This window comes from Brachyistius frenatus, unplaced genomic scaffold (assembly GCF_029030835.1).
Source record: "Brachyistius frenatus isolate BFR_SWC_R1_liver_20210118 unplaced genomic scaffold, ASM2903083v1 Contig_13, whole genome shotgun sequence".
NCBI classification, from domain to species: Eukaryota; Metazoa; Chordata; class Actinopteri; family Embiotocidae; genus Brachyistius; species Brachyistius frenatus.
This window is the reverse complement of record NW_027210612.1, coordinates 2,654,914-2,671,600: the sequence shown is the minus strand read 5'-3', so window position 1 is coordinate 2,671,600 and position 16,687 is coordinate 2,654,914. Positions and strand designations below refer to the sequence as shown.

At 41.6% G+C, this 16,687-nt stretch overlaps 2 protein-coding genes across 2 annotated transcripts in view; both read right to left on the bottom strand.

The window, feature by feature from the left end:
- Window positions 1–368: 368 nt before the first annotated feature.
- The window catches only part of LOC138617639 (protocadherin-15-like), a 193,697-nt gene continuing 177,378 nt past the window's right edge, over window positions 369–16,687 (bottom strand). Inside the window, exons 33-41 of the mRNA XM_069692788.1 lie at window positions 15,733–15,741; window positions 15,061–15,180; window positions 7,408–7,429; window positions 6,763–6,801; window positions 6,543–6,616; window positions 4,264–4,378; window positions 2,991–4,080; window positions 2,045–2,876; window positions 369–409 (exon numbers count right to left, since the gene is read on the bottom strand). Of these exons, the coding sequence (XP_069548889.1) occupies window positions 2,068–2,876; window positions 2,991–4,080; window positions 4,264–4,378; window positions 6,543–6,616; window positions 6,763–6,801; window positions 7,408–7,429; window positions 15,061–15,180; window positions 15,733–15,741 (2,278 nt within the window). The 3' untranslated portion in view covers window positions 369–409; window positions 2,045–2,067. The remainder of the gene's footprint in view (window positions 410–2,044; window positions 2,877–2,990; window positions 4,081–4,263; window positions 4,379–6,542; window positions 6,617–6,762; window positions 6,802–7,407; window positions 7,430–15,060; window positions 15,181–15,732; window positions 15,742–16,687) is intronic.
- LOC138617523 (protocadherin-15-like) lies at window positions 10,862–14,185 on the bottom strand. Its single transcript, XM_069692599.1, has 2 exons — window positions 14,162–14,185; window positions 10,862–13,051 (listed from the first exon to the last, which is right to left on the bottom strand). Exons 1-2 carry the CDS (start codon window positions 14,183–14,185, stop codon window positions 11,417–11,419), a joined length of 1,659 nt encoding a protein of 552 aa, XP_069548700.1. The 3' UTR covers window positions 10,862–11,416.

Here is a 16,687-nt window from a genome sequence, read left to right as displayed (position 1 = left end):
AACTTTTAAGATCTGTTATTGTAGACCCCACAGAGCCAGAAGAGGACCGAGGGTTGAGGTTGACGTCCATGTTTGAGGGAACACACGTACCTATTCCATTTTCTGTGTCGTTTCCTGAACCCTCAATGCTGATAACAGGAGGGGGTTCTTCATGAGTCACACCCAGCTTGTCTAGTTTTTTGAAATGCTTACCCAGCCGACACGGAGAGCCCATCTTTAGATTGTTTAGGTGGGGCGGGCGCCTAGTTCGGACAATGGTGCCATTCTGTGCGAGGTAGATGTTCCCGTTGATGTTGCTGTGGCTGTTGGGGAGTCTGTTCCTTTGGGTCTCTGTAGTGCTCTCCTCTCCAGTGGAGCTGGTCTCGTTCTCCCGATCTACTATCAGCTTAATCCGCTTCTTTCTTCCAGGCTGAGAAGGACATGGTGGAGAGATCAATATATCGTTTTTTTTTTTTTTTTTCAGAAGGTATAGTATACACGAGTCTCAGAAATGCAAACAAAACCCTGCAGACACCAGGCTTGTTCACCAGGTAGTAAGGTCATAGTATTCACAGTTCTCGCCAGAATTTCTGCCCTCGTTCAAGAAGAAAAAAAATTGGATTTCTGGTGGAATTCAAATTTGTGTATTTTTGATGACGATATGAAACAATAATTTCCTTCCTTAAACCTCATTAATGATACTAAACAAGACATACAACTATAAAAGGCTGCTAATGGGACTAGTTAAAAGGATTTTTTTTGTTCTACTAAAAATGTTCATATTGAAAGAAATGGGAAAAAATATATTAAGAAAATGAGAAAGAACCCTATTTCATGACTAAGTATATCCAGTTCTGGGCTCTATTTTATAGCCTGCAAAAAGTAGGCCAAACTACAACCTAATGTCTTTTGCTAGTTTCATACCAACGCAGTCGTCATTTTCCAGTGCAGCACCCATGCCAAAAATGGTCGTGTTGGTCTTAAAATGAGGTGTCTAATTTGAGACAGCAGAATGTGATTGCACCTTTGATCAACCAAAACCTGGTCTTTAGTCAACGGCACACTATATTAATGTTATTTTAAGGGCGCATTATGAAAATCTTAATTTGTGCCTACAAAGGTGGGTGCACAATGTGCTTAAAATCTGCTTATGACACACACAGCGACATGCAGCAGCTCACAAACATGCAAAGATTCAAATATAAAAAGATTACAATATGACAGATTATTACTGTTTACATCAATCTGTTCAATCTGCCCACAAGCAGATTTGTTTTCTCTACAGAGAAACAACAAGTTTTAATAGCATTCCATCAAGCTACAAGCACACCTGGCATTTTAAGGAAATGGGAGATAACACTGTTTATTTCATATTACAGCCAAACACACCTATACTATAATTACACCTTCATTGGCTCGGCTATAGCCCACGGAGACATTTATGTGGTGGTTATAGGCTTTATCAGCATTGTGCGAACTCATTTGGCAATTTCTTGAATGTAACAGGTATTCATGTATATGTTATAGTCCCACTCTATAGGTTTAAAAGACCAAATACGACCCCATTGAACCGTGTGCGTTATTTTGCACACAGATTATATACCGTTAAACAAAAAAAGCGGATTTGTCATGTCCTAAATGCACTTATGTTATGCTCTTTATAACATGCATTTAGAATATTAAAATACAGCCTTCTGTGCTAGAATGAAATTTATGGCGAGAAACCTTAGTTTTCTACGGAAAAGTTTCATATTGTTTAGGCCTCAAAAGTAATCATTTCGAGATCACATAAAAGATTGAGAAAAGAAGATAGTACTGCAATGTGCAAAATCTCAGTAGAAAAAGCCTAAAGAAAAAGGTATAAAACACACAGCAAACATCAGAGAGAACAATAGGTCAAAGATGTAAGAACAAAAGTCAGATTCAAATAGTTTGCAAGCAGGAAACCACCACGGATTCCTTGCGAAGGGGAAATGAGGAAGAAGTGGACGTCTGAAACACTCTGCAGAGGCAAGCAATATGTCTTCACTCCCATGCAAGGGTAATTGATTTTATTCACTCTTACTTCACAGTAGACAATATCTCTCTCTAGAAGGTAGTCGAGTTTCCTTTAGACTCTGAATCAGCATCTGACGTTTCTTCGGTTTCTTCAGAGCCATTTGACACGCTGCCGGTCGCTGATCCAGAGCCGCTGACTGAAGATTTGTCAGAGGAAATGGCGTCCTCATCGACCTCAGTGATAGGGGACAGTCCCCCGTATGTCTCTTCAGAGGTGTCACCCATGCTTCTGACCTCAGAGCTGTAAGGGGGACCGGTGTAGGGGGCAGAGGGCCCAGGGTCTCCAGACGCATCAATGGACCTCCCAGACCGTGCTTCATCGCTGACCTCGCTGGTGGACTCTTTACTCTCCTCTGCACTCTCAGATTCTTCCTCATCCTCTTCTTCACTCTCCTCTGTGATTGTGTCTTCAGATCCACGACTGGAGATGGACTGTTGGGAACGCCGGCTGCCACTGGCGGACCGGGAGCCAGCTGAGCTTTCCTCCTTGCTGCCTGAGGAACTCTTTTCTGTCATCTGACTGCCGGATGAGGCCCCTGAACCAGATGTTTTTTTCTGGCTGGACCCACGAGATGAAGAGCCTTCACTTCCTGATCCTGAGCCTGACTCTGCCTCACTGGCTGTTCCTGTCCCTGACTCGGTCTCACTGAGTTCTTCACTGGACTTCTCTGAGATGACTTCTGACGACTTGGTTCTTGAGTCAGATAAAGATGCATCAGTGCCAGCGCTACCACTGACACTCTCACTTGCACTCTCACTTCCTTTGCTACCACTGACACTCTCACTTGCACTCTCACTTCCTTTGCTACCACTGACACTCTCACTTGCACTTGCACTTCCTTTGCTCCTACTCCCACTCCCACTCCCACTTCCACTCCCACTCCCACTCCCACTTCCACTTCCACTTCCACTTCCACTTCCACTCCCACTTCCACTCCCCCCAGAAGCACTGCTGCCCTTGCTGGCCTCAGTAGCTGATGATTTCATTGAAGAGCGAGCTGAAGACCCACTTTCTCTAGTGCTACCTGAAGCCTCTTCCTCCTCTGACTCTTCATCAGAGTCTCGCTCTGTTCCTGAACTCTTTTCAGTGCTCGTCTCCTTCTCTGTTGCTGTGCCTGTTCCTGATTCTGTTTCTTTCTCAGATCTAGAATCTTCTTCAGAATCTTTCTCAGTTTCTGTCTCTTTCTCTGAAGCCGATGACTTCTCTGACTCAGATTCTTTCTGTGACTCTGATTCTCTTTCAGTCCCGGATTCTTTCTCACTGACAGATTCTTCTTCTTCAGATTTGGACTTGCTTTCTTCATCAGAATCCCCTGGCTCTTCATCAGGCTCTTCCTCTGAGTCTACAGTGCTTTCGTTAGCATCATCCCGGTCTAAATCGACTTTGAGATAATCTTTGTCAATGCTGCTCTTCTCTGAGGATTCCTCATCAGAGTCTTTCTCCTTACTGCTTCCACTTGCACCTGCCTCTGGCTCACTTTCTGTCACACTAATAGACACTTTAGACTTCTTGTCATCCTCACTGGCTGCTTGTGAGGCCTCCTCATCTCTCTCGCTGCCTGTGGCTGAGCCACGGCTCACACTACTCTGTGACTTCCTCCGGAGCAGCAACTTGTTACTTAAGTTGATTTTCTTCAAAACTTTGCTAAGCCGGCTGCGAGTATCAGACTTGCTATCTATTGGTCCTGTGAGTGCTGGTCCGTCAGTCAGACTCTCCTGGCTGTCAATACGGCGGGCTGACATCAGTTTGGCATAATCCTTGTCCTTCTTCCCGGCGCCAAACATCTTAAACATCTTGGCTTTTTTCCAAGGAGATGGGCCAGAAGGACCGGCACCCGATGGCCGTTCGCCTCCCTTGCTGGCCGCCAGGAGTTTGCTGAGTTTCATGACAGACTTCAGTTTCTTGGCAGCCTTAGAAGGCTCGCCCTCCTCTGCTGGCTCAGCTTGTTCGATTTCATCCTCTGGCGGCACGTCCCTGAATGCAACCCTCTTTGGTGGACCTCTACCCCGCATGCCACCGCGGCCTCTGCCTCTGCCTTCGCCCTAAGACAGTCATATTTTATTTAATAACCTTTGGTGATGATAAAGCCATAATGTTAGAATGTCACATAGGGATAACACTGCTGTTTTAATAGCACACTGGACATACAACCTATTAAGGCAATCGCTAATATTCTTGACATTATCACTGAACATATAAAATTTACATCCAAGGAAAGCTGATACCTCAGGGCCATGTGGACTGTAGTAATACCCATCATCCTCCATGATTACCTCTCCATATTCATCATACATGGGAGAGATCAGCCTCCGTCGACTGCCAAACTGAGGAAGGTCATACCTGAGGAACAGATTCAAACAAAATATATATATATATATATATATATAAAAAACATTGTTTAGAAATACTGTACACTACATTAACAATTGGATTATAGTTTCAATAATCCTTTAAGTGAATCAGATGGCGGTGATGAATTGATGATAACATGCTGCAAAATTAGGTCACAAACAAATGAATTAGCTTATAAAGAAAAACTGTGTATCATATTGGGCACAAATCCTATAATACAGGGAGGCTCAAAATGTCTCACTATGCATAGACCAGTGACCTTAATCATCTGCTATGGAGACAAGAATAATAGCAAAGTCAGTAGACTCCCAACTCCATGTGTAAATTAAAGGGTTTGTTAACCCATAAACATATCGCGTTTTAAAATGGTCATCTGCCGTATTGATTTTGGTGCGTATAGTATATTGTAACTTGTCCAATAGGTCATAAAAGGGCTTACTTTTTACTGTTTGTAATTATTCTCATTATTATTTCTAATTCCTTCTCCTAAATTTTCCCCTGTTTCATCTGGCTGGCTTTTTAGTTACTGCTTTTGGTACTTTTTTTTGTATATTCAGGAATATATTTGATTAGATAGGCAGTAACTGCTGTGGTGATTTGTTGCCCTTTTTAGAAATTACTTTTCAATTTAGGAACAATTTAATGGAGAGGGGAAAAAAAAAAACATGCAGTGGCTAAAAGAGCTTTTCCCCAAATAAATATATTGGAGGAGATTTGACCATGTTTGTCCAAATAGTCCAAAAAAATTAAAAGAATGGAAGCAAATACTGAGATAGGAACCTGTGTTGTAATAGGTAAGACCTAAAAGCCTATATAAACACTTGAATTAATACAGGTTGCATTAATCCTCTCAAATATGCTGATTTGCTGTTATTTTTTTGTTCCTGAATAAGTCCGGTTACACTTCATTGCCTTCGTCAGAGGAGTATTAAGTATCCAACAACACTACCTCCCAAACACTGTTTTGGCAGAATGCACACCGGCATCTTTCACCAACTGTCATCAAAATAAAACAACAACAACAAAAACAACTGTGAAACACTATTTCCGTGTTGATGGTCAAATATACAAAACGTTCCAGTGTAGATGAAAACAACTTGAGGATGACAAATATTCAATAATTATCCACCATTAGGTTATCTGTATTAGGAGGCTGGATTTAGCCTCACTTGGATAAGACGTGAATTACTGTTCTTACTCCACGAGTCTAGAATAGAGGTGCCTGAAGGAAAGAGGCCATTGGCAATTTGCGTCAGTGCCACCTTCTGAACATATGAGGTCCGCTATGAGGATCACACGGTCTGGTGATTGCTGGATTAAAAGCTTAACGGCTGGTAAAGTGTGCCCCTCATCGCAAACGGAAACAGATCAAAGGCGTCCGCTTGCAGTGACGGTACACTCTTTGGCAACAGCAGCTTTTTCCATGAAGTTTGTGACATATTCAAATAAAATTACAGCTCTTTGCAAATGAAGGCCAGTGTGATTCAGACACAGTAATCAGTTTGTAAAGGTGACTTGTAAGGTGGGCCGGTGAGTAACTACAGAGGCAATTATAGCACTTAATTTCACCAGTCAGTTTTTAACGTTTGTTCGATTTTCTTTCAGTGATTTAAGCTTGTAAAGTGTGAAAACCTTTCCCCGTTTTGATCAACTTGCGGTGTTAATTCCCCAGAGGGGTGCAAGTCACCTGCAACAGAGTGGGAGCGTTTAATGAATAACAATATCTCAGCAGCTGTTGCGGCTTCGAGTTCCATGTTTTACCTCTCTAGACCATATGGGCGTGTAACAGGCAAGCCAAAACACCCTCTGTCCATTCAGCTCTGGGAAAAACTTTCAGACTCTCAGGTGCCCGGCTCGAGGCAGAATAATTGATCTCATTTAGCGGGAGTAAAGAGGGTAAATTCCCGGATGATATGGAACGCAGAAGCGGCAGCATAAGTGATGCTCATCATTTTAGTCTGAACTTTTTTGAAGTGCTCTTCATCCCTCTCAGCACTGTGAGCTGGAAAGCAAGATCAAGATAAACAAGTCCTAATGATGTAATTTTTTTTTAAAAAAAAAAATTTCACTTTAAATGAACCGATGGAGATCAATTACATAGATCAGGGTGCGACTGGTGAGAGATGAGACAGTCAGTGAGCTGCATGCTCACCCTTGGTCATAATTATAGTAGTCCTGTGTGTAGTAGTCCTGGCCCGGGTCGATACCCGACTCCATGGAGAGTTCCTGCATTTCACAGAGGCAGACAGAGAAATTAGCCCTCCTTGGCGAGAGACAGCAAAAGAGCAGCAGCAGCAGCATGCGGGGTGACTACTGTATACAGCAGAACGACTACAATCCCTGTGAATTAAGAAAAGCAGGAGTGTTTCTACCTCAGGTCTCAGAAGAGATGGCCTCAGCAGTTGCTGTTGCTGCCAAAGATTAGTGCCGAAGAAGGATAAGGTAAGGGAAGGAAGGGATGGTCAGGAGAGACACACACATAAGGACGAGTTAAGATATAAAGCCAGAAAATGCTGGTCTCTTTAATGCTCACTGCGAGGTCTACTGTATGTTATCCACTATGGAGGAGCAAGGTGAAAAGACTGATGAAATAAGGATGGAAGTAAAGGAAGGAAGAAGAGGAAAGATGCTAACCAATCACTGGAGAAGGAAATGCAACAAAAATAAAACGTATTTCAGATATTGAAAGTGACAAAGAGATTTTGATGTCAAACACTGACAGAGTCACTTTGCTTTGTCCCTGATTGTTTTTTTTTTTCAACTGACGAGAAAAACTAATCCAAATGCTTATCTGCTTTTTGACAGAACATCGAAGAACACAACAGACTTTCGAATCAAACCTGAACTGTAATGTCAGTGTTAGAAGTTCTATCACCGGGATCTCATCTTAATCTCATTCAGTGTTTTCCATCAAGTGTATCTGAGATAAGAATAATGGGATATAACTGCCTCAAGCTGCCTTCAAAATGTCCCGGCACAACAATGAGATAAAAACACATCACAACAGGAATGCTTACCTGTCTGCCGTACCCTCGCCTCCTGTGTGTTGCAGAGAGGAGGAAATAAGACAAATAATGAATATGGATTGACAGAAACATTTCAAGTGCTTTTAGATAAGTGAAATTTAAAGTCTACGGGACAAATGTGTCTACATTCTGCTGACCAGTGAGGAAATACCAGCTTTACTTACTGTGCATTTTCATGTGTTAAATTACAGAGTTGCAGAAATTGTTCAGTTTTTAAAGACGGTGCCTAAGGCTGCAAAGTTATCACGCTGGAGTAGGCTGTTTTTTTTTTTTTTCCTCCCCATTATCTCATCCAGGCAGAGAGAGAAAAAAAAAAATACAATAAATGCAAATATGAAAAAGGCTGCTTAGATTGGAAAGCGAAAACTGTTTATACAGATGTATCTGGAGAATCTACGAGGAGATATAAAAAAAAGGACATTGTGATTAATGCAGAATTTCTGACACAAAGAAAGTTAATAAAATTGTCTTTGGTTATCACGTCATAATAATAACGTCATGAGTTTTATATATATATATATATATATATTGCTATATTGGAGTAAGTAAATCTTAGAAATTTCACTCTATTAAACACATAAAAAAAAAACCTCAGAGCTGCTCTTGCAGCGCCTTCAGTACAAGTCAATGAGGAACGGCGAGTAATGGAGCAGCTCGGCTGAAACCTCCAGGTTCACAAGCATACAACTGTAACCTGTCTGGGCCCATAAATAATGTTGACTTTCACACTCTCAGATATATGGCCAAGCAATGATGTGAGATTCCTCTGGAGAGTTGTAATCTGTTATTATGGCCAAGGACCAGGGGACAGCGCAGAGCCGTATGCCACACCTCCCAGGCAGAGTGGATGATGGGAGTGGGGCTCTGATGAATGACCTGTTGGCTTGGCTGCTGGCTACTGCTGCTTCATGCAACATCAAGAAAAAAATGGTCCAGTGGACAGTCGCCATAGAAAGTTTGCACAAGAGAAGACTTGGTGGAAGACGGGTGATGAAGAAATGCAGAAAAAGAGGTGAGAGAGGTGAGCTCAGAATTACAGCAAGACCTGAATACAGAGCAGCCAAGAGTATCATATCTACAACAGCAGGGTGATATTGCTCCTGTAAATAAGTTAGGTAATAAGGTAATATACGTTTTATCTGGTAAATGTAGGGTCTTTATGACTCTCAAAGTAAACTCATTACAGTGGGATTCTGTTCAAGACATAATAGTCAACAGTTTGGGGAATTCTTCTTATTGACATTAAAACAAGAAGATTAATACCACCCTCATTTCAGTGAGATCCGTACTTGTGTGTAGCTAAAGATAGCAGCTCAGCACGGCAAAGCACAAAGAAACAGGGAGACACAGTAGCTAACCCTGGCTCTGTCCGAAGGTAACACAACTGGTTACCAAAGCGCACTAATTAATAGCCTATGTTTTATCTCATTATTGTGAGTTGTGCACAAATTTCTGGGCTGGCGTATTTCTTGGTTGTAACCCTAATAGTAAACATTTCATTTCAGAGCCAATGGTGGGCGGTTTTGTTGGACAAAGTCAGGTGAAATACTTTCTTCTGTTTCTTTCTTTTATGCTCAGCTAACATTCTGCTGGCTTTAGTTTCCTATTTATTGTACGGGCCTGAGAGTGGTATCAATCCTCGGATCTAACTATCAGCAAGAAAGCTGCGCGTCACTAAATGTTGACCTACTCTTATAAAAAAAAACAAAAAAAAACTTGCATACTATAGTAGGCTATTTGATAAAGGAGCAATTGGATTTTTTTTGATTTTTTTTTTTTTAGGCAACCAAAGACCTCTATAATCACCATTTTGTGTGCACATGGATATTAATTATTTCCTAACTTTTTGTAGCCTCTGCCACGTGCTCGTTACTTTGTATTTCCTTTGACATACGATGCGGAGTTTTACTTTTTAACATGACGCTAACTTCAGCTTTAGTTTGTAAAAAAAAAAAAAAAAAAAAAATCCTGAATCCTGTAAATTGTCGTTAGAAAAGTTCCCCGGAAACAAACTTTTCTGCTTTCTTTGTATTAGTTGTTTTCCTGTTACTGCATACAATTTCATACATACAAAAGAGATTGATAAAACCAATTGTAAAAGTGTTATATAAAAAAAATAGCATCCATTAAGGATACTATTTGGGTTGAAAGAAACAGCATGTGAGTTGCTCGCGTCTTTACAAAAAAAGATTACCCCGTGCGGTGAACATGGAATATAGAATTAGCAGGCCTTCGATCTGCCCATCAGGAGAACATGTGATGAATTAAACATTCCATTGTTCTGAAAGTGAAATATGCTAAGACCACTTGCCTTAAGGCATGGAGGCTGAGACAAACGCATGAAGGGTGCGCGGGGGAAAGACAGAGGAGAGAGAAAGTGGGAAAACCTTAGCACAGAAAAAAAGCGAGAGGGGCGATAGGGGTTGCATTGCAATGAGGCTAAAGAAGGTAATATGATCTCCCGAGAAACTCGCGGAAAGATTAACCAGAAGAGGACAAGGATTGGAAAGTATTAGACCAAACCACAAGGAGAGAGGAATTTAGGACAGAGAAACACAGACAGGCAGAAGGTCAGAGGGACGGATAAGGAAAGGAGAAGGTAACAGAAGCTGACAGTCCCACAGGCAGCAACCCTGGTTAACGATTGATTGGTTCTCTAATTAGCCTTTTCCAGTGTGCAGACGAACATCACAGTGACTACTTTATCATGCCGAGAGGCTCTATGCAGATACGTGAAAAGAAGAGTCCCCCAGAGGTTGGCGGTCTTCATTCAACATGAGCCTGCCGGGAACCCAGCTGATGTTTTTTTTTTTTTTTTGTTAATGCTGTAGCGTTAACCTACAAGAGAAAACATAGATGCGCCTGTCGTTATTATATTCAAATGACAAATATTTCCTGTTGCCCGTCTTATTACTTCAAGTTTATATTTTATAAATACATTGTATTTTGATCATATGTTTTTTTCATTTCCTTGACTGTTTATTTCAGAATATGTATTTCTTGTTTATGTCTTCATAGTCCTGTTCTGTTGCTCAGTGGATGTTTTTTTTATGTCACTGCATACAACGTTTGTGCAGTTCATATCTCACTTTCATTCATCATTATATTTAGTTGAATACACCTGCAAATACATTTTTTTTAAAATGTGAAATTAAGAAATTGCAACAACTTTCTGACTATGTTTCATCAAAGAATATGCAATCACCCTTGCTAAAAATTCAGAATCCTTTTTCACAGATTTCCATACCTTTGGGAAATTAGGAAAAACAGTGATGGTCAGTTTATCTCATTTGAAAAAAGAACATATATACTATATAAACTATGTACTGTATAATGCGCGAAAAAAACTATATCATGTTTTTCTTTTACCTGATTTGGATTCTGCATGTATACAATGTCACTCCAAATTTGTCATGCTTTTATCGTGAAAAAATAAAAGAGCAAATTTGAAATTAATAATATGCAGCCAGCAAATGGTTGAGGAAACAGACCGCAGGGCTGTAGGATTTAAAAATATCATTGGATCAAAATAGCTTTTGCTGTGAAATGTTAATGTTCAGATTATGAACTGAAAGAACATGCATAAACACGATGATCTGACTAATCTGTGAACTCTGGGACACACTTTACACTATCATAGATCTCATAAGAGTTCTCTATAATTGCAAATAAAATGAGCCAGACTCGTACAGAATATTTAAGCCTTTTTTTTTTTTGTTCTAATGAAAGCCTGTAAGCATATTGTACAGTCAGTGCTGCAGACCTGAATACATTTATTGGCTGGTGGCTCTAAAATTTTGATTTCCACACAAAGCATCAAGTAAAAAAAGCATTTTTACCTTCAAAAAAACTCACTCAGTCCAAACATGTGACATGGCTAAAGCACATACAGTATAAAATACTCTCAAGTGTGCAAAAAACAAAAATGTAAAAACAACAGAAAAAACAGGCATGAAGATGTAGAAATGGAGATAATGAGAAAATGGAGACAAAAAAAAAGTCAGAACTCTGTGGACTGAGAAGAAACGTTTTCACTGGGCTCAGGTGAGTTTGGGCGGTTCGAGTTCAATTGGCTTGTCTGCTGAACCTCTGCTGCTTTGTTCACTTGGTTCTGTCCATTTTCAGCACAGTTCATACTTGTTGAGTTGATTTGGGCTGCAGAGCTGAAGTTGGGTTTTGGCGTGCTCTGCTCGTTGCTGGGTTCAGCGCTTTGCAGTTCGTCAGCAAACTCTGATTCCTCGGACACCTCCGGTTTCTTGTTCAACTTGGGCGCCTTGCAGTTTTTGTCTACTTGGCTGTACAGGTTGGCAACAGACCTCTCTATGTCGGCTAGATTCTGGATGTTTTTCAGGATCCCTTTGAGCTCCTTCCTCGTCCCAACGTCAGTTTGTGATGGGCTAAGAGGAGGTGGGTGTTTTCGTTTGGAGACAGGGCGAAGCGAGGACAAGGGCGGCAAAGAAGTGGGAACAAACTGGACGACTGGGCGTAAAGGATCGCCAGCGGGCGAGGGTGGGGGTTGGGGAGGAAGAGGCGGTGGAGGCAGGGGAGCAAGCTGTTTATTGTCAGGAGGAGGAGAGAAGTGAGGGGTATACTGAGGTTTATTAAGGTAGGAGGGTAAAGGAGGACAAGGAGGAGGTCTAGGGGGAGGAGAAGTGGGTGGGGAATGTGGACGTGGTTGCCGCGGAGGAGGAGGAGGTGCTGGATTTTCCGGTGGGTCTGGTATGATCTCCAGGGTGATCTGACAAGGCTGCCCCATCATGTAGCTGGAGATGCTGGAGCTGAACGTCCTGAGAACCGGCGAAGTTGGCCTCTGGCTAACCCGGGGCCACGACTCCTCTCCCTGAGTGATATTAATGCTGGGGGGCAAATCTCTGCGCACAGACATGGGGCTGTGGGGGTAATCCATGATTGAAAGCAGGGCTTCTGAGGTCAGCTCCAGGATATCCTCACTGTCTCCATCCCTCACAAGGATGGAAGAGAGGGAGTTTTGGGAGCCCCTGTTTTGCTTGAGGGTTTGTTCCTGGAGAGCCTGTTGCTCAAACTGCCTGGCCTGCTCACGGACTGACAACTTGGTCTCTGCGCGGCCATTCAGGCGAAGTGTGTCTGAACTCTCCGGCCGTTGCCCGCCTCTCATGGCTGCCTGGAGTATCTGCAGCTCCCAATCGGCTGGGTCCATAAGACCATGTCTCCTTGGCACCTCGTAGCCGTGCAGCCCCCCGTGGATGTGAGCAGGCACTGACCGGGCGCACCCTGACCCCGCTGAGTGGGAGGGAGAGAAGAACCTCAGTGCGTACGGATTTCCCCCCTCTGTGAAGCGATCAGGACTGCCGAGGGGACTGCTATCATCATAGACAGGGTTCTGCGTAGTGAGCGGGTTACGGTCAGAGCAGAAGGTCACGTTGCTCTCTGACTTGGGTAAGTTGAAGTGCAATGATCCGTTGCTGCGGGCTGCAATGGCACGACAGGCAAAGGTGCTAAGAATCCTCTGGTGGTCAGCCTCTTCAATGACAGACTTTTTAGCCCTGCCCCAGTGAAAGGTGGAGGTAAAGAAGAAAAGAGACTTGAAATGGGTGAAGATTGATGGTTTAGGGGTGAGCGAAGCAAAGAACAAAAGGGTGAGGTAAAAGCAACAGCGCTATAACACGTTAACTGATTGTGACCCTTAGTATTGTGACTGTAGTTTTACAGGTAAATTCAACAAATCAGTTGATTTATTGGTTTAAATGGACATACATATGGTGCAGTCTCTAATTGTTTTCACAGTACACACACAGATGTGTCTATTTTTTTTTAGGGAAACCAAAGGAAAAATACTTTTTAGAAACGTATTATCATGCCCACAGCTATATTGGGCTTTGTTTCAAAGTGTAATAAAAAGAACAAACATCAGCTCACATTGAGTGCATTAGTAAAATCAGTCACAACACTGAGAGGTGTGAAAATGAAGGCAACAGAACACAAAAGGAGATAATAGTCTAAAGAGAAGGGAGAGAGGAGACAGCTGGAGTGATATATTTTGACGTGCAGCACCTGCAGACTAAGGCAGCTTCCCTTTTTCTGACTGCACGGAATTGAAAGAGTCACACAACGTTTGAAAAACTAAAAAAAACTATCCTGTCCCTTCAAACTGCCACCACCAAGATCAACGAACAACACTGGCTCTTCCAGTTCAAATGTAGTTACACAAAGGGCTTTTGACGATAAAAGAAAAACTCTAGCATTTTAACGAAGGTTAATTACATACCACAACCACAACTACATATATAGCCTGTTTGTATGTTCAGCCAAAGCTATGAGGAAGAGGGGGAATAAGGGTGTCGCTCTTGTGCTATATTTACACAGAAATTGCTCACACGTAATTTGTCAGGATTACTTACTGCAGTCTGAATCCAGTGAGACAAGGGAAGAGAAATGATGGATAAGATAGAAACACAGACAGATGGTAAGAAGACTAAGAAAGAAATGTCAGAGGTGTTAATGAAAAATTAGGATGTGGATGAAGTGTAGACGCAAGCCAAGTTTCTGCATTCTGAGCTGAAGTACTGTCCTGATTCATTTTCTGTGTATTTGACAGCAAAATACACACACACACACACACACAATTTACCTTCCTGCATAGAAAACTTTGAACATTACACGTGGACTTTTATACTGTTTTCATGTGATTATTTATAGGACTAACTCCTCTTGTTGTGGTTGAAGGATTAAAAATGAAACCCAAATACACAATAATCAGTTACAATACGATGCCCATGAGAGCTTTTCTCATGCTATAGAGCCAAAAGCCTCTGCTTGTTGTTGACTGTTGGTCAACATCTGTTGTAAACACTGCAAAAGCTCTTTACAGCTTGCCATTACATTTCCTATTCCTTTTTCAAACATCAATTTTGATGTTAGTAGCTGTATGACTTAAACATGCTGTAAATCTAAATTGTTAGACCCTGCAGGGCGGCAGTTTTAATTCAACCTCGTTTAATCCTCAAGCATTAACATTTCATTGCACACTCAGGGCACTATTCAATATGAAGGGTGAAATTCGATTGAACTGATGGCAAAACACTTTGGACATATGGGCAGGCCTAGGAAGCTATTAATGTACTGCAGTTATTAATCAAACCAAGGTTTAAAGTAACTTATGACCATGATTAAGCACGGACCCGATTTTGTATTATTTTCAGTTTCCAGTAAACTATTTGGTATTTTATGAACTTAAGCACACTCTTACCTTGAGAGTAGGTCTTGCAAAAATGAATACGCAGTCAAATTAGAAATACATACATAAGCTAAAGACTAATCACCAGCTGTGCTGTTGAATACAGTGGGGTTTGCAGACATCAGAAGTGGATCACAGTTAGGAAGACAAAGAGCAGAGAGATCCATTGATGCAGCGACTAATATGCAGCAGGGAGATTTCTGAGGTCAACATGCAGAGCTGGCAGTTGGTATTTTTAGGGAGAGGATTGATAAGATTTTAAATCTTAAAGTGTTGGTGTACAAAGCAGGAAAATGCCCACTAGCATTAAAGCTGAAAGCATTTCCTCTGAGTTTTGATCTAAAACTCAAAGGTAAGAAACCTGTAGAGCCAGACGCGGAGATGTGGGATGTGTGAGGGTGACAGAAACTGAAGGGACAAGGTTGACTCACATGCTGCTGTCGCCCAGCTCTTCATAGAGATTAGCAGTGGGAGCACCCGCTGGAGCTGCTTTTCCTCCCGGTGGTAAAGCCATCTGAATCCGGGCAGTTTTGGCACACTCTGCCTGCCGCCTGTGAAAAGTGTTATTATTTACAGTCACTGTTATATGTGGTTTTACTCCACATGCAAGAAGACATGAAAGGAAAAAAGTAATGGGCAAGGAGAACCAACATTTAGTGTAGTTAAGAATAAACCAGACACATCACTTATACATGATGTCTCAAGCATGAATTAACCATGCATTTTCAGTCATTTATGCAAAAAAAGGAAAGCAAACATTAAAGTACGTGCAGATAATTGATGTGACAGATCAACTCTGGTTGAAGTGTTACGAGTCTTGTTGACTTTGGGTGGATTTTCCTTCTGAATTTCATCAGCTATTCCACATGAAGAGAAACTGTTCTGTCACGTCACACATTCACTCCGCAAACTATAAGATGAATCACTGTTGCTTCGTGTCATTGTGCTAGAGCCACATGGAAAGAGTGGCATTAACCATCACAAGCTCACAACATCCATCTTGAAATAACTAATGAATAATGAAGATGAAAGAAACTGCACTTCTTACACGCGCATCAAGCAATGAAAGAGCAATCACTTGTAAAACATGACGATTTACTTACTCTTTGAACCTGGTGATGGGTTTTGATGTAGAGAAAAGCAGATGAAACAAGAAGAGAGAGAGGGGAGACAAAAAACACGTTTAATCACATAATTTGGCATGACTCACACAATTTTGATGCTAGAAGGAAATTAATGTCTTTTTAAAGGAGCACACGTTAGGTGAAATATTGAGTCATTATTAGTTACATAAGACTTACTCAGATACAAGTGAATATACCTAACATACTGCATTCAAAACTAACCAAAAAAACATGTATGTTCTCTTCAATTTCTATCCATAGTGTGAAACCCTTAAGCCTCCAGCAGTGACTGCAGGGCTACATGCAAAAGTAGCATTTGCTTTTTTCTTAAGTGAATCTTGTATGCTTCATATCACCATAACTTATTCACAGCAAAATTCAATTATTCCACATGAATGAACAAATTGATGTTTTAAATATCACAGTCACTCCTAAATTTAGGCAACAGTGAATTATGTTGACAAATAGAAATGCGAAAATTATTTCCTAAATCGTTTAACTTTACCAAAGTAATGTCGGCAGCAACAAAGCGCCATCTGCTGCGACAGGCTGCGCGTTGTCGCCATCAACAGTTTTCTGCAGTGTGTTTGCTCTGTGCATTTGGATAAGAACTACCACTCTACCCATCTGCTGCGAATAAACATTCCCAAACATAACGGTGCAAGGAACACTCGCAGCATACCAACGATTAGAGGAGATAAGAACGCGTCTCCTGCCAAATAGGAGTTCAATTACCTCACCAGTGTGAATGACGCGTTAAACAAAAAAAGCATCATATTTTTGTGAACGGCGGTGTGTGCGTCAACAAGGGTGATAGAGCCAGAAAAACAGAAAGACCACTGTTATTATGTGTGTGTGACGGGCAGATAATCAGAGATGATTAAGGGGTGCGAAGACGCACTGTGACGGTCACAATTGGCTGTAGATGTTTGTC